Source organism: Brachyhypopomus gauderio, chromosome 5 (assembly GCF_052324685.1).
Source record: "Brachyhypopomus gauderio isolate BG-103 chromosome 5, BGAUD_0.2, whole genome shotgun sequence".
NCBI classification, from domain to species: domain Eukaryota; kingdom Metazoa; phylum Chordata; class Actinopteri; order Gymnotiformes; family Hypopomidae; genus Brachyhypopomus; species Brachyhypopomus gauderio.
In genome coordinates this window covers 23,258,968-23,283,253 of record NC_135215.1, presented here as the reverse complement: position 1 = coordinate 23,283,253, position 24,286 = coordinate 23,258,968, and the positions used below count along the sequence as shown (strand labels likewise).

Sequence of the window (24,286 nt, the reverse complement as noted above, 5' to 3'; positions counted from 1 at the left end):
TCGGAACGGTACGGTCGCGTTGTGTTTCCATTACTACGGGTTGTAGTGTCGTGACATCATTTGTATGCAACCACAACACCGTACAACAATGGACGAGATGGCGATGGAAGGACTCGTGTACCTTGTGCTAGGGCTATTGCTTTTATTCCGGAAACGTGCAAATGAAGCGAGCAAGAGAAGGCTTCAGTTAGCGAGACGCACAACACAAGAAAAGGAGCGGAGACTTCTTGTGACCATACAGCAGTATCAGGCCGAGGACAACAGGAGAAGGAGAAAAAGACGTAGGCTGGTAAGCTAAGCTAACGCTAGTTGACATCGGTCTTTCTACCCAAAATAAATGTGCAAAGTGTGTAAAGCTAACGCAGTAAAAATTCTGTGTGTGTGCGTTTCAGATGGCTTTGTTGTTGGCTAATGGCCGTCGCAAACGCTCAGTGTGGACATTCCGACAAGCGTCTCAGTGGTGGGACGTTATTGTTCCTGAGTTCACGTGCACACAGTGGCTACAGAACTTCAGGATGTCCCGTGACGCGTTCGACTCCCTCAGCAACAAATTGCATCCAGCCCTGGAGCGACAAGACATAACTTTTCGAGAGTGTGTGCCCGTACACAAAAGAGTGGCAATAGCACTGTGGAAGCTTGCTACGGGCTCGGAGTACAGAAGCATAGGCCATCTGTTTGGAGTCAGCACTACAACTGCGTGCAGGTGTGTGCAGGATTTGTGTGCTGCAGCAGAGACACTACTGGTACCTGAGCAGATTCGTTATCCAGACGAACGGCGATTCAGGGATATGGCGGAGTACATACAGACTAGATGGGGACTCCCACATTGCGTGGGTGCTATTGATGGCTCCCACATACCCATCATTGCCTCACGACTGTGTCACACCGACTACTTCAACCGCAAAGGCTGGCACTCAATAATCCTCCAAGGTGTAGTTGACGGAAAGGGCCTCTTCTGGAATGTAATGGCTGGACTGCCCGGGAGTATGCATGATGCTCGAGTGCTGAGACTGTCCATGCTGTGGGAGTTGGCCACCCGGGGAAATCTATTTCCAGCAGGTGTTAGGACAACCAGTGCCATGCCCGCTGGCTATTACATCCTTGGAGACTCTGCCTACCCCTTACAAAAGTGGCTTTTGAAGCCATTTCAGGACACCGGAAACCTCACAAAAGAGCAGCAGATCTTCAATCAACATATCAGTCGCACACGTGTTGTTGTTGAGAATGCTTTTGGCAGACTTAAGGGTAGATGGCGCTGCCTTCTGAAAAGGAATGACTGTGAGATTCAACTTGTGAAATCAATGGTGTTGGTATGCTGCGCTCTGCATAATTTGTGTGAAAGTTATGGAGAGACATATGACACTACATGGGATGTGCCAGCTACTGCTGCACAGCAGCCAGTGGCAGCAATGGCACAGGGTGTGGAGGAGTGTGATGGTAGAGATGCTCGCAATGCACTGATGCAATATATCTGTCATAACAGTTAAATTGTTGCCCTTGCCTGTTTCATGTACACAAAGCAATAAAGCTGTGATTGTCAAACTCATTATCTGCTGCGGATTGTTTGTTAAGACAATGAACACACCCGGCATAAAAAGCATCAGTCATACAATCAAATGAAATCAAACTTTATTAAGAAATATATTAATGTTGATATTTACAAAATATGTAAATATAGTAAGAAAAAAGTTTTAAAAAGTGCAAAAAAGCAAATTACCCAAAAAAAAACTGTTAAAATGTTTTCACTGGTGTCTGTCTCGCAATGTTTTTACAAGTTCACCAAACACCCCGAGGAAAGCCCGGTTGAATGAAGCATTTTCCGCCAACTCCGCTCTCCTCAGCTCGGCTTCTTGTTCACGGGCCTCGCGAGAATCACGGAGCAGCAGCTGGATGTGCTCCTCGCGCTGCTCATGCATCTGTTCATGCATCCGCACATCCTGCGCCTGCATCTCCTGGAGATGTGCACAGATATCGAGGTCAGTCTGGGTCCTTTTTCGCTTGCCTAGACAAAAAAGGGTAATGGGAGTTGATTAGTAAAACTGAAATGCACTCGGTACTCGTGCTACTCCGGTGCTTCACATGTTTTTTTTTGTGCTCCTCACCTGTGTTGGGCCGACGGACAGGCGTTTGAGATCCAGACGGTGTAGAGACTGCTGGTTCCGTGTATGATGCGGGGGAGGCGGGAGGTTCCAAAGGGGTGCTCGCCTCGTCAGTGGAAGGGGAATCTTGAACGTAAAAAATAACAAATATTAAACATAAGCATTCCCGTGAAAGCAACAACAATATAGCGTAACTGCACAAAATGTGTAGCACGTCATCGCTGCTCATGCTTTGTTAATGGCTACAGCTAACTAGCAACTAGCTAGGCTCCACGCTGTGGCCAAGAGCTAGCTATTGTACAGTAGGGACTGTGGTGGTAACATTTACTACAAACACAGCTCTAAATTCCTGCGTTTACAATAGATGCGTTCATATTACGTTTATATTACATCTTTTGTGAGCCTAGTAGTAAAACATAAATCACAATACACTCACCATTCTCCGTGGCCTCCAGCACCGACATCGCCGTGTCCAGCACGTTTTCTCTGCCGTTGCTGGCTGGCCGGTGACCGTATATAGCATCCATCTGCTGGAACCACTTCCAATCTTTGCGGTTTGCACCGCTGCGTGCATTGTGATCCTTCACCGCCCGGTAGTCACTTTTGAGCTTTTTAAGCTTGGACCGACACTGTATAACGGACCGCTGGTAGCCATGAGTGGCCATTAGCGCGGAAACCTCACTAAAAACTTTTACGTTTCTAGTGGCCCTGTCCAGTTCGCCCTGGATTTTTTGATCGCCTATTATTTGCAGAAAGGTCTGTACCTCGGCGTTCGACCAGGGAACATTCTTGTGGTCCTCCATTCTTCTCTCCTCGGGTTTTAAAAATGGCTGAGGAGTCGATAGTGGATAGCGGAGGAGTCGCTCTCCTGACGCAACCTGTGACGACACTCCCTGGCCAATCAGTGTCATGCTGTTCCTCCACGTCACAGAACTGTACCGCTTCGGAACGGTTAGAACCTCAAGCGAGTCGGTACGAAAAAAGTACCCAAAGGGGCCGGCTCACAGGGAACTGGTACTAATGGAAACACTCACAAACCGACCCGTATCGAACCGTACCGCGCCAAGCAGGCCCTAGTGGAAATGCGCCATTTGAAGCCCGGGTAGGCTGCATCTCACGGCTGTTAAATGAGACAGTCTAGTGTTCGCAAGACGTATGTTCCCTCTGCCTTGTTACATGTGTTAGCGAGCTGTCCGATAAAATGGAGCCAGAAACCGCATTTTTTCTGTTTTTATTGTTTATTTTTATTTAACATGTATTCACATGTTTGGCGGGAAGTATAACTTCATAACAAAATTCTATGCATTTTTAAAAATGTTACACTTTAGTAAATACTCAAAGCACATGTTTACCTGCAATATCATTAATAATTGGCATGTTATTTAGCATCTTATTGCAGTGTAGCGCCCCCTTTCCTACATTCATGGGTTAAAGCAAGAAATTTTCATTTGACTGAAAATTTTTCCTGGCAAAAGACAATGCCAGCAATTACTGACAATGTGGTGTAGTTGGGACAAAGCCTCTTTTGCCTAATTCTACACAATGAACACATTTATAAAGCATATTTATCTAAACAGCCTGTGTAAGGAGAGAAGAGATAATATATGAAGCAACAAAATGCAACACCTGAGCAATAAATGTACATAAATGTTTATATAATGGAGTTATCTGGGTGTGCTCTTCCAGAAAATTATTTAAAGATAAAGTCAAATTTATTGAATCCTGGTGAGTTTTAAAAGGTATGAAGCTCTCTTGTTTTTATCAGATTCACTATCGCAAAAACATAAGCCATAAGATTATGTTACAAAAAAATTAAATATCCAAAAATGGCAAATTAAATCACACCACTAGATAGAGCTTTTAAATACAAACAGAACAACACCATCCATGTTAAATTGGTTTAGAAATTGTGACGCTGGGCGGCGACAGACGGACGAGACACAAAATCCGTATTTGGCTTAACAGACGTCACTTTTATTGCTACAAGTATTGCGCAATCAGCGCACGAATAACAAGCATGTACACACAACGTGTAGACTTAGACAACGACGAGCACAGGACACTGCATGAGCGCACATTAAATAGACAAACCACATTAGCCCCACGTGATCACGAGACGATTCACGGGTGAGACTTATTAATCACACGACAAAACCCTAACCACGGATATCCTCTGACGCAGACAAAGCACGTGGACAACGTTGACACACGCCCAAAAGGGAGGGGCCGGGGTCCTCAACGTGACAGACGCCCCCTCCAAGGGCACTACCCGTCCCGGGGTGCCAACAGGACCGAGTGCCCCAAACCCACGACGATGGGCGGATCCGATGCGCTCAGTCCTGCGTCTGGGAGGTGACTGCCCTTGGCGAAGCGTCCGCTACGAATCGCCTAGCACACCCTCCCTGGGAAGACGGGGGAAAAGACGTTAGACACATTAAACGGCACAGGAACAAACACACAAACAGGCACGCTTACACACATCGACACAAACGGGAAAAGGGGGTTTGGTATACAAAGGGGAAGACTGACAAACACTGGAACACACACACACGACATGGGCGCCAGGCTTCGCGCCAGGAGGAGAGCGAGTAGGGGAGAGAGATCTGGCGCTGCGTTGGGCAGTCCCCCTCCTGCCTTCGCTGCGAACCCTCCACCGGGTGCAGCGCGGCGGGCGGACGCGTCAGATCACAATTGACAAAATCACAATTGACAAAATATGGCACATTTACATTTTACATTTATTTGACTTTGACATCCCTGGTTTAAACGATTCCTCGCCATCACAGCTAGTATTGTTATACTGTGCATAAATACTGCATTGTACCAATACGTTTCATAACATCAATAAAAACTTCAATACTTTACCAGATTTTTTACCATTAAAGTGCAGTAGATAGATTTCTTATTTTATGTACTTTCATATTTTTTTTTTTCCAAAATAGAAATGTGACGAATACTCCCTTTTTTAACAGAATTTGTATTCTTTTGTTTTCTTTATATTTTAATTTCCCAATAATATAAATATTCTCACTCATTCCTATTTCCATGTTTGAATATTCTCAGTCTGTGTGTAGGTTGTGATTTTGGGTTTATTTTTGCTTAGCAATAGCATTAGCTACAATAATATTTTGCTTACCATTAACATAATATAGTAATTAAATATAACTACTGCATTAGATGTGTTTAAGCTGTAAACCCTAAGAAGGGCCTTAGGAAATCATGATGTGTAAGGAGTTTCAAAGGGAAGATGACCCGGTCAACGGGAAGTTGAGGACCGCAGTGTTAGACTGATAAAGGAGAAGTACAATATACCGGTGTAGGACAGCATCCCTTTGAACAGATATTCTAATATGTTGAAACAAATGGAAAAGTCATGTCTGCTTGAACAGCAAAATCATGTTTGCTCGAACAACAACACCATGTAAGGTATAGAAGAAGATCTAAGCGTTTGGGGGCGGAGAAATCATATATAAAGACAGCATGTACAAACACTTGTTGGGTCTCTCTGATGTGAATGTTAGGATGTGAGATCCCCAGAGATATCTCTGTTTTAATAAAGGCCTTTTTGATATTGCTATAATTTTGGTATGGTTGTTCCTGCTATCTCCTTCCCATCAAACGAACGCGCTGGGCTACAGTGGTAGGTAGAAGTTTAAAGCCCTCAACAAGGTACATTTGTCAGCTTTGACTTAAATTTGTATTAAAGCCTTTCAAGAAATAGAGTTGTTCTATTAGTAATGGCAATTTAATTAAGGGGGAGTATTGAAATTAAATACAATTAGATAATCTTTGTTCTCCATTTACATAATCAACATGTATATTTTAATCATTGTGTTTTAAGTTTTAAGTTCGAAAATGTGCATTTTTATTTCTTTACCTAATACATCACTTTAAGCCAGTATCAATAGTCATCATTCATGCACAAATCAAGCCTTGAATATATTTCTGGCTTCATAAACATGACTATCAACATGCCCCCTCATTATGTTTTACTGCCCCCCCCAAGCAAAGCAGTCCAGAACCGGGGCTGCTACAACCCCCTACTTGTTGGAGTGTTCTGGCAGAACTCTCGCAGCAGATTCTTCCCCATAGCCTAGGAAAGTTGGGTTTAGCATATGCTAACGGGAGTAAACAAACGAGCTGGCTGCCTCCTTCACCTTCCTCCGACAAACTCTCTCTCCCTCCCATCGATTGCGCACAGTTCAGTGGTCAGTGTCCTCGCCCAATCAAAAATAAGGAAGATATTTTACAAATAGAAATAAAATACAAAATATACAAAGGCATTTGATCTAATAATAATAATAATAATACAAGAGCTTAGAAATTGCATTTTTAACGTTTTAAACATTTTACCCTTTTAAACCATAATGAACTGAAACCATCCCATGCATGGAAATGAACCCAAAATATAGCACAGGGCTACAGCAGTATAAATTTCCATATTTAAAAAAATACCTACATTTAAAAACTAATTCTTAGGCCCGTACACTAGACTCCGCCATGTTGCCTGTTTATTGTTCATAGAGCAATGAATCCTGGGATATGGTAGGACGTGAAGGATACTCAGATGCATCCTTCGTTTGCTGGGTTTTGAAGGCTACATTCGTCGGCCGCATAAGAAGGAGCCCACGAATTGGGACAGCCTTTGGCGCGGCGCAGTGACGTAACCGGCCTACAAATGAGCACTTCGTGGGCTGCAGCCCCTGAATTGAGATGCACCCGTAGACTGATTCACTTCTCATTTCTTTATTGAACAACTGCCCAACTATACAGCTTTCACAAGCTCTCACTTTGCTTGGTGCCCTTTACTGGAGGATACTGTATAGATTACTTACGAACTAGGTTCATACATAACACAGTGGGTCCATACGTCCCCCACCTAAGGTCACCCTGGTATACAACGTTTTCTAGACCTGCTCTGGCAGAGATACTGGTGGCTGAAATGACCCAGGATGTCACCAGCTTTGTGGAGGTGATATATACAAAATATATTTTGTACTTTCTTCTGTTTTAAAATGTGATGTGTGTGCTCAGAGCAAAACTCCCAGACAACTGCCAGCTGGACTGTTGGAGCCTCTGCCCATAAATACACGGGCTCTGTTCAAAATAGCCTACTACATACTACTGGCGTACTGCTTGGGCCTCAAATCAGTATGCAGTATAAGGCTAAAATGAATTTTTCCAGTATGCAAAATTTCCCCGGTTGACATGCTTCTTCCACAAAATATTCCAGTATGCAGACAGAGCTATCTTTGTGGTGTACTGCATCCCATCATGCAATGCGGCTACTTTTATACTCTCTGTAAAAAACAATGCAAACAATGTGGAGCATGTAGCAATGTAGTGCGAGCATACATGTAAGTATATTTTTCATAAAAATCTGCTAGAGTAAAAATATATTTTGTACTTTCTTCTGTTTTAAAATAAGAAAATCCACTAAACAACAAATAAATCATTATTCAGCTAGCTAGTTAATGTTATCGTAGCAGCCTCTAACTATTGCTTTAAAACCTGTTGACTAAATTCCCTATTAGACCACTTTGTAAAAATAATAATCTGTATTAAAGTTCAATATTATTTTATATTGTAAACATATTAATGGTGTATTACTGCAGTAAATTATGTTATCGGCTCTTGTGTGTTGGTAGGGACAGACCATATCACTGAAGCCCTTGTAGCCTGGTGAGCCTCTAACGAGGCTTTGTTTACTGGGAGACACAAAGTTGCCCAAAAGCATTTGAGCTTTTTTACTTTAGATCCACGTTTAGTTTAATTCATCTTTTTTTTCAGAGTGGTAAAGTATTCACAGATTACAAGGCAAAATGGACCCATGAAAGTAAAAAAAGACAGGGAATTCTAAAGCAAAAAGTAAGCTTACTTTCGCTATTTGTTTTTTTTTAAGTTTAGGGTTAGGGTTCCATTGATTCCATGTAGCATATTGAACATGGTGTTAGCACCACATACGGATGTGCGATCACTTTGGATAAATGTATATACTTAAAGAGTAGCCTATATTACACTCAAATTTCCCATTAACTTATCAAAAAAAAAAAAAAAAAAACACAGATGTAAAAACCTATCTGTGCTTATATGTGCATTATTATTTATAATTTCATTTTGGATTATTATTACATTTAGAAGTTTTGTATATACTCCCCCTCAAGAGAATGGACAAGGGAATTAGTAGCTTGTCACAGCTCTGCATCACTGAAAAGGACAGTCATGACAGATAGGGATGCACCGATTCACGTTTTTCACTTCCGATACCGATTCAGATATCTGAGGCATAGTATCGGCCGATACCGATCTGATAGAGTAAAACAGTGCTGAATCGACAGACATACTGAATTACAAGTTTATTGAAAAAAATTTTGAGACTTCAAAGCAAGCACTAATCGCTGGTGGTTACACATTCACATGACCCCGTAATATGTTTTGATTTTGTTGCAAACTGGAAACTGTACTGCTTACTACTACGAGGACCAGTATGCAGTATCCAGTATATACTGAGTGCAGTATGCAATATGTAGTAGGCTATTTCAAACACACCTCTGTTTGATATTATGACAAGTTAATGGCCTGAATTAATGTATTGAGTATGTTTTAAGTTTTTAGGGTGACTTGTTACCTTGTTAAACTAACTTGCAGATATATCTTGCTCATTTTCTTGTACTTTTGTATGTTTTTATCATCTTGTATCAATGTACATTTTATAGATATATAAAGCCATACTTTGGCAATACAGTGCTGTTAAGTCGGACCCAGAGGCGGACCCAAGTGCCGGTGTTACACCAGATTCTGTGACCGTCGAGTTTTGTGACCACAGAGGTCGCTATATCGCAGTTTCTGTTCACAGGCACGAGCACTTTACCAATGCTATGTACACTACACTGATGTTCTTTCTTTTCTCGTTTTGTTGGTGTCCACGAGCCAAAAGGTGACAGATGTTTATATTTACCTTTTATCGTCTCTTAATTACATAAATGTACTTAAACAAGACAAAGAAATCATAAATGGGATGGACAGATGAGCCGTTTAACTGGGGTCACCAATTTTGAACTGAAACTCAACTGTAAATAATCGGGAGAAAACAAACAAAAACGATGCGGAAAACTCACGTATGAAAAGCAAAACTCACCCGTAGCGAGAGGGTGGAAAAAAGTAACAAAGGCAACTAAAAAGACGCGGAAAAAACTCGACGCGTAAAACCGAAATAAGAACACCAGGGGAAGAATCTAGCTACAGGCAAAAACACAGCAACAAAACAAAACCTTCCCAAAATAAATGAATAACGGATAGGAAGAGAAACAGATGGAGGAAAACTTGATAGGCCAGGTAGCGGCGCAGGAGATAGAAACTCAAATAAGTGACAGGAGTAGCAAGAGATACAAGAGAGAGAGAGAGAGAGGAAGGTGACGAGACACCTCACAAAACAGCACAACGGCAGAGAAAGTAGAGAAGGGCTGAGGTCGTACTGGCATGACCAAAACAAATCAGCAATGATCCGTCTCACAAGCTTCCTTAAGAAGCCATGGCAACAGGAGAGGCGGATCATTGCTGATTGCGCTGATTAAGTCTAGGGCAGGCGTTTAGTTAGTGGTGAGGTTGCAGCCGTTGACCTTGTGCACTGTATTTTGTTTTTTAGTGTGTGTTTTTATTTTTATTTTATTTTTTGTTGTAAAGCACTTTGTGGCTTGTGCCTGTGAGAAGTGCTATATAAATGAATTTTACTTTACTTTACTTTACTTTAGGGCTGATTCGGGTGCCCCTTGTGGAGGTAGATGGTGTGGCATCCGAGCCAGCCCTGACAAGGAGACATCCAAGGACATCAGGAAGAAGGTGGTGACAGCCCATCAGTCTGGGAAAAGCTACAAGCCCATCTCCAAAAGCTCATTCCAGCTATATCCTTCTATAAGAAAAATCATTTACAAATGGAGGGGACTCAGCATCACCGCATCTCTGCCCATAAGTGTACGGCACTCAAAATGTACACCAAGAAGCACCAGAGAACAACAATCCAGGAAAAGGCCAATCCACACATCATCTCCAGAGAGGTGCAGACCTCTTTGGCAGCATCTGGGATAAATGTACATTTACAATCATGTGAAAAATCGATGGCATTTAGGGGTGAGTTGCTAAAAGGAAGCTTCTGAAAAGAACCTCTTCCTAACTGTGAAGCATGGTGGTGGAAATGTGAAGTTCTGGGCCTGCTTTCCTGACTACAGACCTGCATGACTCCATATTATTCAGGAAACCATAAATTCCCAGGCCTAAATTCATGACAAGAATCTCCTGTCAGTCAGGCATTTGAAGCTGGGATGAAAAAGGTTTATGCAACAAAACAAATGACCCAAAGCATTCCAGCAAAACTACTAAGGAATGGTCTAAGAGAAAAAAGATTTGCACTCTTAATTGGCCCAGTCAATCAAGAGTGCAAGTCTTTTTTTTTACATCCAGACTTCAATCCCATAGAAATGCTGTAGTAAAATCTAAAGTGCTGTGGTACATGCCAGATGTCCCTCCAACATCTCTCAACTGGCAGAGTTCTGCAAGGAGTGGTCAAAAATTCCCAAAAGCAGATTAATTTAAATTAAGCATAGAAAACCTTGAAATCAGATTAATGAAGAGTTTGTTACACTCATTGAAAAAATATATATTTCTTATTGTAAGAAGCACAGTTTTCTTCAATTTATTAATTTACACTCGTTTGTGGTTACAAAAGACATTTGGCTGCAAAAGGAGGCGCCACAAGCAAATAATTTAAAGATTTCATTTAAATTAGATTATCATTTTTTTAAGAGAGAAATTTCTTCTGTTCAATAAATAATGAAAATGTATATATTGTTTCTGCATCTTCCTTATTTGGAAGGTATGCTTGAGATTTGGACATTAATTTTATAAGATTTTTTAAAGCCATGACCATGTTTTGGTGGTTCTCAAACTTTCAAGCAACACTGTATATATAATGTGTGAGTATGTGTGCCTGTAAACAATATGTCTAATATTTTTGTCATGAAGAATTATTAAAACCCAAAAATTGTCAAGTTCATTAGCGGTGAGCTATGCAGGAAATAAGCTTATTTGTTCTCCCATTCTCAGTATGTGAATTTTGTGTCATTGCTTCACTTTGTCATTCATCAACATCCTTCCTCTTGTACAACAGAAAAAAGGATGCAACTCAACAAATTTCTTGTAAATATCTTGCCATTTCTCAAACAGACCCTGCATTATCTACTCCCATGATGCATGACTGGCACCAATCCCTAAGCTTTCTGATTCTTCTGCTGTTCTCACTTGCTTTCAGAACAACCACAAACCCATTTTGCGATATTGTAGACAAGGCATTCATTGAGGCTTGCCTGAGAGAGCACAATGCAGGTAGATCGAATGTCTCTCCCCCTGCTAGCAACATGCGTTACATGGTAAGCAGAAGTCTTTTTAAAGCAACAGAGTGTAAGATTATAATCATTTGTACTTTCTTTAACAAAACTGCTAATATAAGTGACACAAATGCTAAACAAAGCACCAAGACTGTAATGATATTTGGCTTGTATCTGCTTGCAGACATGGGATGAAAGCCTCGCAATCACAGCAAGAGCATGGGCAAGAAAATGTGTCTATGAACACAATATTTACCTTGGTGAGACAGGCAGGGTCCATCCTGTTTTCACCACTGTGGGGGAAAACATCTGGGCAGGAGCACCATATAGCACGTTTTCAGTAAAGAAAGCCATTGAAGACTGGATTGCAGAGTATCATTTTTATGAGTACCACAGTCTTCACTGCAACAATGTCTGTGGGCACTACACGCAAGTAATTCCTCCAAAGATAAACATTCCTTAAGCACAAATTTGTTGTCTTAAATAATACTTTACTGTGGCACAATAACATCTGTCCTGGGTAAAAACATCAAAAGTAATTTTATTCTATAACAAAGCATTCTTCCAGCCTGACTTCAAACTTTATTTGTGTACTTGATTCTAAGTTTTTTTTTATGTTCACTAGGGTGTAAGGTAGACTTCAAACATAAATCTTCACCAGTATTTATTTTCTGTCATAGTACAGCCCCTCTTGCCTCCTTTTGGGCATGTGTATGAGTAGTCTGTGTCCGTTCATGTCCATATATGTACGTCCATATATGGGTGTGGTTTTGTGTGTGTGTTCATCGGTTGCCAATTGTCTCATTATTGTAATTATTGCTGTCTGTGTGTGTGTGTGTGTTTGTGGGTGTTGTTCTGTGTTGTGTGTTCATTCATTGTACCTGTTACTTATCTAATTAATTATGTGTTCACTTGTTTGGTATTTGTGTTAGAATATTTAATGTGTGTCGATGTTGTGCCTGTTGCACGTCTTTGTTCTACCCCAGTCCCTGTTAGGTATACATAAGTGTTTGTATAAAGTCAAGCATGTTTGTTTTGCGTTGTGTGCCATTGTCAATAAAACATGTTTGTGCTTAAGCAACACCTCAATATCGGTATCCCCCCAAACCCTTGTTGCACATAGAACTAATGTTAAAACTGTGTTTTATTAAAGTGGGCTTTATGTACCTTACAATTTCAACTGTTATTATAATAACTTACCACAAATAATTAACCCTATAAGACCTGACATGAAATAATCATAAAAAAAATTCCAATTTATTTAAAATCATGAATTTATTTTTAACCTTTAAGTAAAAATCACAATTTTTATTATTTATTTTTTTGGATAACTTATATCCCTAATGTATCACATATATGATACAGTAGGAATTTGCGTTTACGTATGGAATCTATTTAAACATTCTATAAAACTGTGTCTGTCATTTCTGTGATGCTGGACGCTGCATATATTCTCTTTTATTCATTATATCAGTTAAAACGTTGTTTTTAATGAAAACAGATTTCATGAAGTTAACAAAATAATTTTCAAACAAGTCTTTTTCTTTCAAAACGTAAAATCTGAGCCAACACATCCTGTACACTGAATATTTTGGACATCTAAAGAAAAAAAATAGAATTTCTGTAATATAAATAATAGTTAAAAACCTTGCCTAATGTGTATTACTTTTTTTCTAATGTATTATTTGTATTGGCATAATATTTATGTATTTATTTATCAACATTCAACAAATAACTAATTGCAATAATACCTGGAGTATCAAATCTGATACGCATGTTTTCAAACTCAAATTAGGATAATTTGCGTTTTTTACTTCTTGATATTGCCTTCCACCTTGCAAATGTTTCGCACACCTTCATACTGAATGTAACCCCAGACCATGATCTTTCCACCACTGAACTTGACTGTTTTCTGGGTGAATCTTGGATCCATACGGGCTCCAGTAGGTCTCCTGCAGTTTTTGCGGTGGCTGTGGTGTAATTCAGCTGAAGATTCATCTGAGAAATTCACCTTCTGCCACTTTTCCAGTGTCCATCCTTTGTTTAGTGCTGGCTTCTGGGCACTGATTCGACCATGGAGGTCATTTTGAGACAGAATCCTACAAACTGTTCTAGTTGACACAGGGACTTGAGGTGACCAGGCCTGGTGGAGCTCTGCTGCAGTGGAAGAGGGACTGGCTTTGGATTTTCTAATCAACAAACGTTCCTCCCGAGCAGTTGACTTGTGGGGTCTGCCGGACCTGGGCTTGTCAAAAACATCCCCAGTCTCTTCAAATCTTTTTTTAATTCTTTGTACTTGACGCTGAGACACATTAAAGGTGCCAGCCACCTCTGCAGTGGATTTGGTCTTCAGCATCTTGATAATCAAAGCTTTGGTCACAAGATGGAATTTTGGCATGTTGTCAGAGGTCAAGATGCAGTGCAAGTGAAGGTCTGGGGTGCTGGAGTTCCTTTTATACACACCCGCTAATTAACCAATCAATTAGTGAGCACAGGTGAGGCTGTAAACTAGGATTGGGTGCATCATATGACAAAGCGACAAAACTTTTGTCTTGCCAAAATCTGACCTTTCTGTGTTCATTAAATGATCAAAATGATCAAAATTTGCAGTGAAGCAAATTTATTTTCATAAATTAAATCTCATTTGGGAGGGTTTCAGCTTTCATATGAGTCATTTCTAAAACCAATCGATTAATTTAAAGTCAGGTTATAAGCTTTTGTTTCCACAACATGGATCAGCGATATAACTTATGTCATGGACTGTATATATGTATATATGTACATATATATATATATATATATATATATATTGCTCAAAAAAATAAAGGTAACACTTAAACAACACAATATAACTCCAAGTCAACCACACTTCTGTGAAACCAACCTGTTCAGTTAGGAAGCAACACGGATTGTGAATCAATTTCACCTGCTGTTGTGCAAATGGACAACAGGTAGAAATGAGAGGCAATTAGCAAGACCCCCCCTTTAAAGGAGTGGTTCTGCAGGTGGTGACCACAGACCACTTCTCAGTACCTATGCTTTCTGGCTGATGTTTTGGTCACTTTTGAATGTTGGTGGTCCTTTCACACTCGTGGTAGCATGAGACGGACTCTACAACCCACACAAGTGGCTCAGGTAGTGCAGCTTATCCAGGATGGCACATCAATACGAGCTGTGGCTAGAAGGTTTGCTGTGTCTGTCTGTCAGCGTAGTGTCCAGAGGCTGGAGGCACTACCAGGAGACAGGCCAGTACACCAGGAGACGTGGAGGAGGCCGTAGGAGGGCAAGAACCCAGCAGCAGGACCGCTACCTCCGCCTTTGTGCAAGAAGGAACAGGAGGAGCACTGCCAGAGCCCTGCAAAATGACCTCCAGCAGGCCACAAATGTGCATGTGTCTGCACAAACGGTTAGAAACCGACTCCATGAGGATGGTATGAGGGCCCAACGTCCACAGATGGGGGTTGTGCTCACAGCCCAACACCGTGCAGGATGCTTGGCATTTGCCAGAGAACACCAGGATTGGCAAATTCGCCACTGGCGCCTTGTGCTCTTCACAGATGAAAGCAGGTTCACACTGAGCACATGTGACAGACGTGACAGTGTCTGGAGACGCCATGGAGAGCGATCTGCTGCCTGCAACATCCTTCAGCATGACCGGTTTGGCAGAGGGTCAGTAATGGTGTGGGGTGGCATTTCTTTGGAGGGCCGTACAGCCCAAGATGAAGGCATTGAAGCTATGGACTGGCCCGCCCGTTCCCCAGACCTGAATCCGACTGAGCACATCTGGGACATCATGTCTCGCTCTATCCACCAACGTCACGTTGCACCACAGACTGTCCAGGAGTTGGCGGATGCTTTAGTCCAGGTCTGGGAGGAGATCCCTCAGGAGACCATTCGCCACCTCATCAGGAGCATGCCCAGGCATTGTAGGGAGGTCATACAGGCACGTGGAGGCCACACACACTACTGAGCCTCATTTTGACTTGTTTTAAGGACATTACATCAAAGTTGGGTCAGCCTGTGTGTTTTTCCACTTTAATTTTGTGTGTGGCTCCAAATCCAGGCCTCCATTGGTTAAGAAATTTGATTTTTGTGTGATTTTGTTGTCAGCACATTCAACTTTGTACAAAACAAAGTATTCAGTGAGAATATTTCATTCATTCAGATCAGTTCCCTTTATTTTTTGAGCAGTGTATATGTGCAGACTTTATACACCAGACTACACTGTGATCTGTGATCAGGACTCATGAATATGCAATTACTTTGCAGGTCGTATGGGCAGATACATACCTGGTTGGTTGTGCCGTGCAGGCATGTCCAAATGGGGTGGCTAAAACAAGTTTCTCATCCACTCCAGGAGCTATATTTGTGTGCAACTATGCACCAGGGTAAGTGAAATGAAATGAAATGTGCCATATTTTGTCAATTGTGATTTTTTACACCCCAATCAAAATTTGTCCTCCGCTTTTAACCCATCTGTGCAGTCAGAACACACACACACACACTAGTGATTACTAGGGGGCTGTGGATCACACGTGCCCAGAGCGGTGGGCAGCCCTAGCCCGGCACCCGGGGAGCAGTTGGGGTTAGGTGCCTTGCTCAAGGGCACCTCAGTCATGGCCTGTCTGGGAATCGAACCCACGACCCTCCGGTCACAAGACCAGTTCCCTAACCGTCAGGCCACGACTGCCCCCAAGTATGCCTGACTATATGTATTATCCTTGTGTGGAAGCTATGGGAATCCACACATGCAAAGAAATCAAACATAGATTGCTTTTACTGAAATGTATTTCATACTTTGTATATGTCGCGCTACAGCTCCGGACCCCTCCCCTTTGGGCGTGTGTCTACATAGTCTACATCTAGTTATGCCTGTCTATGTATTTCTGTGCGTGTGGTTGTGTCTGAGCATGTTCATTGGTCTCACTTGTGGCTCGTCTCATGATCACTCGGGGCTTAAGTGGTTTGTCTATTTAAATGTGTGTTCACACAGTGTCCCGTGCTCGTCTTTGTCTGAGTCTCGCATGTGAGTGTATTTTTGTTATATGTGCACTGTCTGCGCTACACCACTTAAAATAAAGGTAATGACAATATGTTGCAGTTGGACTTCGTACCTTGTCCTTCCTCCTGTACCCATCGTTACAGTACAAAGATTTTTGTTGGTAAACAGCTTCAAATAGTCTCCCTATTCCAGTGGTGGACAGTAACTAAGTAAATGTAATTTGTTACTGTACTTAAGTAACATTTCCATGTATCTGTACTTTACTCAAGTACTTTTATTTGGTAAGACTTTTTACTTTTCACTTCGTTACATTTACAGAAACATCTTGTTCCTTTTGCATTTTTAAATCAACGCTTAATAAAATACTGAAAGGTTAAAGTGTACCGTGTCACAGACTATAACCAATCAGTGCTCAGTAAGAGATTAAGATTTGTACCCTAAATGGCTGTGGATCTGACATGGCTGCAACAGATGGCTTCCCCCAACACCCCTGGCCTTATTTAGCCCAATTGTTTGAATTCTTCGAAAAGAAAAATGATTCGTATTCCTCCTCTGCATTCCAAAGAACACATCGCTGTCATCATTTATGAACTCACCATCAAACTTGAAAAAACACATCGAAGTAAGTTCGCCATTAGATGAGTACTACCAACAGGGTGGTTTATATACCCCGGTTAATTATATCACATCGAAATACACTACATTAACAGATGCTTCTATCCAAAGCAGTGTGCTAGTAACCAAATTGCAATCTGTGGAGATGCTAAGCGCCAGTTTAACACAGGAGACTCCCACATCAAACGTTAAATTACACACAAATTAAGACACAAATTAAATATTATATCGCGATCGATCGATCGCCGGTGGTTGCCGCCAGAGCGAACTAGTAACTCATTGAATCATAGATGTAGATCGGAGGTAAATAAACTAGATTTTTTTTCATTGTGAGAAATCGGATGTATGTCATGTGAGCGTGTGAAGACGGTCTCTGGTAAAGACGTCTCTGGTTAATAATGTGGCAAGAAGATTTGCTGTGTCTGTCAGCGTATTGTCCAGAGGCTGGAGGCGCTACCAGGAGACAGGCCAGTACACCAGGAGACGTGGAGGAGGCCGTAGGAGGGCAACAACCCAGCAGCAGGACCGCTACCTCCGCCTTTATGCAAGAAGGAACAGGAGGAGCACTGCCAGAGCCCTGCAAAATGACCTCCAGCAGGCCACAAATGTGCATGTGTCTGCACAAAGGGTTAGAAACCGACTCCATGAGGATGATATGAGGGTCCGATGTCCACAGATGGGGGTTGTGCTCACAGCCCAACACCGTGCAGGATGCTTGGCATTTGCCAGAGAACATCAGGATTGGCAAATTCACCACTGGTGCCTTGTGCTCTTCACAGATGAAAGCAGGTTCACACTGAGCACATGTGACAGACGTGACAGTGTCTGGAGACGCCGTGGAGAGCGATCTGCTGCCTGCAACATCCTTCAGCATGACCGGTTTGGCAGTGGGTCAGTAATGGTGTGGGGTGGCATTTTTTTGGAGGGCCGCACAGCCCTCCATGTGCTCACCAGAGGTAGCCTGACTGCCATTAGGTACAGAGATGAGATCCTCAGACCCCTTGTGAGACCATATGCTGGTGCGGTTGGCCCTGGGTTCCTCCTAATGCAGGACAATGCTAGACCTCATGTGGCTGGAGTGTGTCAGCAGTTCCTGCAAGATGAAGGCATTGAAGCTATGGACTGGCCTGCCCGTTCCCCAGACCTGAATCCGATTGAGCACATCTGGGACATCATGTCTCCCTCCATCCACCAATGTCATGTTGCACCACAGACTGTCCAGGAGTTGGCGGATGCTTTAGTCCAGGTCTGGGAGGAGATCCCTCAGGAGACCATTCGCCACCTCATCAGGAGCATGCCCAGGCGTTGTAGGGAGGTCATACAGGCACATGGAGGCCACACACAATACTGAGCCTCATTATGACTTGTTTTAAGGACATTACATCAAAGTTGGATCAGCCTGTAGTGTGTTTTTCCACTTTAATTTTGTGTGTGGCTCCAAATCCAGGCCTCCATTGGTTAATAAATTTGATTTCCATTGATGATTTTTGTGTGATTTTGTTGTCAGCACATTCAACTTTGTACAGAACAAAGTATTCAATGAGAATATTTCATTCATTCAGATCTAGGATGTGTTATTTGAGTGTTCCCTTTATATATATATATATATATATATATATATATATATATATATATATATATATATATATATACAGTGGGGAGAACAAGTATTTGATACACTGCTGATTTTTCAGGTTTTCCCACTTGCAAAGCATGTAGAAGACTGTAATTTTTATCATAGGTACTCTTCAACTGTGAGTGATGGAATCTAAAACAAAAATCCAGAAAAATACATTGTATGATTTTTAAATAATTAATTTCCATTTTATTGTGTGAAATAAGTATTTGATCACCTATCAACCAGTAAGAATTTTGTGTCTCACAGACATGTTACTTCTTCTTTAAGAAGCCCTCCTGTTCTCCACTCATTTCCTGTAACTGCACCTGTTTGAACTCATTAACTGTATAAAAGACACCTGTCCACACACTCAATCAGTCAGACTCCAGCATCTCCACAATGCCCAAGACCAGAGAGCTGTGTAAGGACTTCAGGGATAAAATTGTAGACCTCCACAAGGCTGGGATGGGCTACAGGACAATAGGCAAGCAGCTTGGTGAGAAGGCAACAACTGTTCAATTATTAGAAAATGGAAGAAATGCAAAATAATGGAAAATCTCCCTCAGTCTAGGGCGCCATGCAAGATCTCACCTCGTGGAGCATCAATGATCTTGAGGAAGGTGAGGAATGAGCCCAGAACTACACGGCAGGACCTGGTCAATGACCTGAATAGAGCTGGGACCACAGTCTCAAAGAAAACAATCAGTAACACTCTACGCCGTCAAGGATTAAAATCCTGCAGTGCACGCAAGGTGCCCTTCCTCAAGCCAACGCATGTCAAAGCCCATCTGAAGTTTGCACATGACCATCTGAATGATCCAGAGGAGGAATGGGAGAAGGTCATGTGGTCTGATGAGACAAAAATAGAACTTTTTGGTTTAAACTCCACTCGTCATGTTTGGAGGAAGAAGAATGATGAGTACAACCCCAAGAACACCATCCCAACCGTGAAGCATGGCGGTGGAAACATCATTCTTTGGGGATGCTTTTCTGCAAAGGGGACAGGACGACTGCACCGTATTGTGGGAAGGATGGATGGGGCCATGCATCGTGAGATTTTGGCCAACAACCTCCTTCCCTCAGTAAGAGCACTGAAGATGGGTCGTGGCTGGGTCGTCCAGCATGATAACGACCCAAAACACATAGCCAGGGCAACTAATGCCAGGTTCACACTACACGACTTTTCAGTCGTCAGGTTTTTGTGCCATTCGCACTACATGACTGGTTGTGCTGTAATCGCGAGTCTTTCAGTTGTTGTGGCTTTCACACTACATGACTGATCGGCGACGCGGGCTCACAAATTAAACGACTGGGGAATCGCCGACTCATCTGGCTGCCGTCCAAAAACACGAGAACACAAAAACGAAACTCTCCCAGAACCAGCAACACCACGTAGAAGAAAAAAACAATGTACATGTACTCCAAATTTTCATTATTATATATATATATATATATATATTTTTTTTTTTTTTTTACCGTTTAAACACTCCATAGTCCCAAGTTGCCAGAATTATTTAATCTCTCCGTTGCAGTGAACATAGATATAATCAATCGCACTATTTCTCCAGTGCTGTCACAATAACTTAAACACAGTGTTGTAGTAAAGTTGTAAGAAAGGTGAGGATTTTGTGTGTTTGCTGGGTTACTGTTTTGAAAGCATTCTTGAAAGTTTTTTACATTCTTCAGAGATATCTTCAGCGGTGCCGCGGTTCTCTCTCCGCGTTCCCATTGGCTGTAGCTAGCCGCTGTTCCCATTGGCTGTAGCTAGACGCTGCTGCCGACTCCCAGTCGCCGACTGCTAGATATTAAACACGCTAGATATCTGCCGGTCGTCTGCGATGAGTCGGCGAGCGTCTTGGCGAGCGTCTTTCAGCAGTTCACACTACACGACTGAGCGAGCGATGAGTGATCGCCGATTTGCCCCCCGACTATCGGCGATCTACAAAAAACTGTCGGCGACTGAAAAACCAGCCTAAAATCGTGTAGTGTGAACCGGGCATAAAGAGTTTCTCCATAGGAAACATCTTAAGGTCCTGGAGTGGCCTAGCCAGTCTCCAGACCTGAATCCAATAGAAAATCTTTGGAAGGAGCTTAAAGTCCGTGTGGCCCAGCGACAGCCACGAAACCTGAAGGCTCTGGAGGAGATCTCTATGGAGGAGTGGGCCAAAATCCCTGCTGCAGTGTGTGCAAACCTTGTCAAGAACTACAGGAAACGTCTCATCTCTGTAATTGCAAACAAAGGTTTCTGTACCAAATATTAAGTTTCTTTTTCTGGTGTAACAAATACTTATTTCACACAATAAAATGGAAATTAATTATTTAAAAATCATATAATGTATTTTTCTGGATTTTTGTTTTAGATTCCATCACTCACAGTTGAAGGGTACTTATGATAAAAATTACAGTCTTCTGTGCTTTGCAAGTGGGAAAACCTGAAAAATCAGCAGTGTATCAAATACTTGTTCTCCCCACTATATATATAGATTGTCCGAGTCCCCCATACCTGGGGGCCTGGAGTTGCTAGTATTGTGATCTACTGGATTGAGACTGATTTCTGGGATCTACTGACTGCTCCTGCACCTATTGCCACTGGGACAACTTTCCAGATTCTCTATTTTTTATTTTTTGTTTTCCTATTTAACATATATTCCAATCCCACAGAGGAAATTACCATGGTCATTCTCCCTACATGAATGGAGTGTCCTGCAGCAGTTGTGGCAATGAGAAGTGTGATAACCAACTTTGCCGTGAGTACATTTTACATTTACATTTTTGGCATTTAGGAGATGCTCTTACTCATAGAATATGTCCTAGCCATTACATTAGGTTAGCATCAAAGGGTACTGAACTAGAATACTGCTAATATACAGGAATACCAAACAATATATGCATCAATATATATCAAATGTGTTTCTGCAGACAATGTCACTCGAGAAGCACCTAGACGTAAGTGTTTCTATTTTGTAATCATTTCAATGTCACAAGTATTTTAAGCGTTATACACTTCTGTGTGTTTCTTATTGGTGTCTTATTTGTGCATATTTGTAGGATATAACTGGACTCCTGACTGGGATCCTGCTCTGTTTTTGTGTGGGTCATTCTGTAAAACTGTACTCATCATCAGACCCATTTCTCTGTTTTTTATCTTCAGCTACATATACTTCCTTCAGCATCGCTATACAAATCTCTTTGCTTACACTTCCTGACAGAAGAATGTGGTTAAACCACAACCTTCCACCCATCCATCCTTCCTAAACGTTTTACTTTTTGCTTGATAAAATTTGAAATGTGTGCAGCACAACTTCTATAAACTAAAGATAAAAGTACAAGATTGCTTGAGAAATTGTGTGTGTGTTTAACAATGATGTTGAAGCAATTATAAAAAAAAACTAGAAGTAGAGGAAGTGAAGCGTCACCATGAAGTGTCAAGCTTACAAAACAGCCTTCATGCTTATTTTTGTTCAGGATTTCCTTTGCAATTCCATTTACTACTGACTTCATTAGAATCTGTACTTTATAAGAAATGACTTGGCACATTTACACAATTTGTCTTTGTGCCACAAGGTCACTATTGGCATGTACATTATTTGGTGGCAGACTGCTCTCAACAGTAACACAGACAAAACTCCCCCAGCAATACTGCTTCATCTGATGAACTGGCACTGACTCAAAACCCAAGGACATGTAACAGTGTTACTGTTGTGTTGAGGACACCAGTTGTGCTTTGGGTAGAATCTTAACAGTGATGGGTGGGGAGAAGTACAGGATGCTGGAAGAACTGTGTGATAGATGCATAGATGTGTTGCAGTGTGCAATTGTACACTTACAAAATATCAGACAGGTATTGCTACAACAGATGTTTTTTTTTAATGTAATGGTGTTACACACAGTTGCCCATGTGCAAATCGTGTCCACTTTCTATAATACAGCACAGCTTGTATCAATTCATTTGCTTGTTTATTGTGGTATTGACAATAAAATGAACAGTTACTTATTTGTCCCTTTTGTTCTAGATAGTCGAAGCTAAGTTTTCTGTACTGTCCTTCAGAAGATAGGTGTGTTTTACATCAATAACTACATGAGACTTTCATACTGTTTTTGCAGCAGGACAATGTGTAGCCTCTGGAGCTATATGAACTCTGGTGAGTCCTAATGAGTGCACAGTAATATTTCATTCCTATTATCTGCAACCATAAATAAGAGCTTTGAGTGAAAATGAAGGAAACGGCAGAAGAGCTCACTACCTCAGGCGGAATGAGACTTTGCAAAATCTCCCTGCACTATAAAAATGTATCTGATCCTACTCACTCCATCACACTCACTCAAACTGTGTCTCAGCACCGTACCTGTTGGATTATACCTAGTGTTATAAATTTTACATTTCTTTTTTTGATTACCTTTTGAGCAAATATGTTCTCAACATATTTGTAAAACAGTAAAAACAAGATGTGAATGATATTTATTGATATTTATTAGAATTAAATGTCACTTTCAATAAACGCCTGTTACTTCCTTTTTGACATCTGTGAAATTGTACACAATCCAGAAACTGTCATTGCAGCTCAGGTGTTTGGAGGCATTTCTATTAGTGCACCGAAAACCGGTGTTTATTTTTGTTATGATAAGAATTTTTCATATACCGGCCACACCAGTTTAAATAGCCTAAATGTGTCTGGAACGCAGCACAGTCGTTTTTTCTCAAGGGATGCTTTTTATTGCTGAGCCACTAAGCACACATACAACAGAGCGCAAATCTAGCTTGCTGAAAACGAGGGATATTCTGAACCACAAATTCTACCAGACATTGAAGTAAAAGATGATGCCCCAAAGGAACTTTTGCCAAAGAAAGGAGCCGTGTCTGTTGTCAAAGTACATAGGGTTTTAAATGTCGGACATGGACAAAACAGCCACTTACTGCAAATACTGTCAAGCAAAAGTTGTCAAGGATGGTGGTAACAAGAGCAATCTGTTGCACTACCCATATAGCTGCTTATACTTGACACGTCGCAACTGGCACAAGGGTCCGTGCGGCAAAAATGATGCAATCACGATGGCTCCACTATCGCATTGCGAGGCCGCTTTCCGCTCTTCAGCGCTATGTTTTGCGTTATGTTTGCAGGGTTCATACACCTTTACAAGGTGGAATTCAAGCACTTGTACGGCACTTTCAAGGTCCATTTTCAATATTTTCCAGCACCTTCAGCTTAATTAAGTTACATATTTATACAAATACATATATGGTCGATTTGATTCGAAATAATAATAATTTTTTTTTTTACATCACATGAAAAGAGATGCTACCGTCTCCCAAGTATTCGACCACTGTTATATTTATTGTTTAAATATTATGTTATTTAATTAAAGGTAAGATATTTGGGACTTTTCAGAATCAGAATATCTTTTTTGTCATTATACCAGGTATAACAAAATTAAGGTGCCTTACTTGTGGTGTAAAGTGTTTAAAATATTTTAAATAAACTATAAATTACAGTAATTTACAAGAAAGTATTTAACAAATAACAAATAGCTTTAGAAGCAAAGGTCTCTACAAGACCAACTTGTAACAATAAGA

At 41.4% G+C, this 24,286-nt stretch overlaps 2 protein-coding genes across 2 annotated transcripts; one reads left to right on the top strand and one right to left on the bottom strand.

Annotated features, from left to right (window-relative positions):
- Positions 1 to 952: 952 nt before the first annotated feature.
- LOC143514859 (uncharacterized) lies at positions 953 to 5,016 on the bottom strand. The gene is made up of 3 exons (XM_077006551.1): positions 2,536 to 5,016; positions 2,103 to 2,225; positions 953 to 2,002 (listed from the first exon to the last, which is right to left on the bottom strand). The coding sequence occupies exons 1-3, from the start codon at positions 3,008 to 3,010 to the stop codon at positions 1,743 to 1,745; spliced, it is 858 nt and encodes a 285-aa protein (XP_076862666.1). The 5' UTR covers positions 3,011 to 5,016; the 3' UTR covers positions 953 to 1,742.
- A 6,275-nt stretch (positions 5,017 to 11,291) lies between these two features.
- Positions 11,292 to 23,107, top strand: glipr1a (GLI pathogenesis-related 1a). The gene is made up of 6 exons (XM_077006550.1): positions 11,292 to 11,521; positions 11,664 to 11,912; positions 15,749 to 15,867; positions 21,376 to 21,461; positions 21,634 to 21,660; positions 21,763 to 23,107. Exons 1-6 carry the CDS (start codon positions 11,339 to 11,341, stop codon positions 21,918 to 21,920), a joined length of 822 nt encoding a protein of 273 aa, XP_076862665.1. The 5' UTR covers positions 11,292 to 11,338; the 3' UTR covers positions 21,921 to 23,107.
- Positions 23,108 to 24,286: the final 1,179 nt, after the last annotated feature.

Bases quoted from the DNA above. Each gene is read 5' to 3' on its own strand.
- LOC143514859 (XM_077006551.1), bottom strand. From the start codon at position 3,010: ATGACACTGATTGGCCAGGGAGTGTCGTCACAGGTTGCGTCAGGAGAG. The intron at 2,226-2,535 runs GTGAGTGTATTG...TTTACGTTCAAG, and splicing joins GCTGGAGGCCACGGAGAATG to ATTCCCCTTCCACTGACGAG. The intron at 2,003-2,102 runs GTGAGGAGCACA...TTTTTTGTCTAG, and splicing joins TGTCCGTCGGCCCAACACAG to GCAAGCGAAAAAGGACCCAG.
- glipr1a (XM_077006550.1), top strand. From the start codon at position 11,339: ATGATGCATGACTGGCACCAATCCCTAAGCTTTCTGATTCTTCTGCTG. The intron at 15,868-21,375 runs GTAAGTGAAATG...CCAATCCCACAG, and splicing joins GTGTGCAACTATGCACCAGG to AGGAAATTACCATGGTCATT. The intron at 21,462-21,633 runs GTGAGTACATTT...GTGTTTCTGCAG, and splicing joins GTGTGATAACCAACTTTGCC to ACAATGTCACTCGAGAAGCA.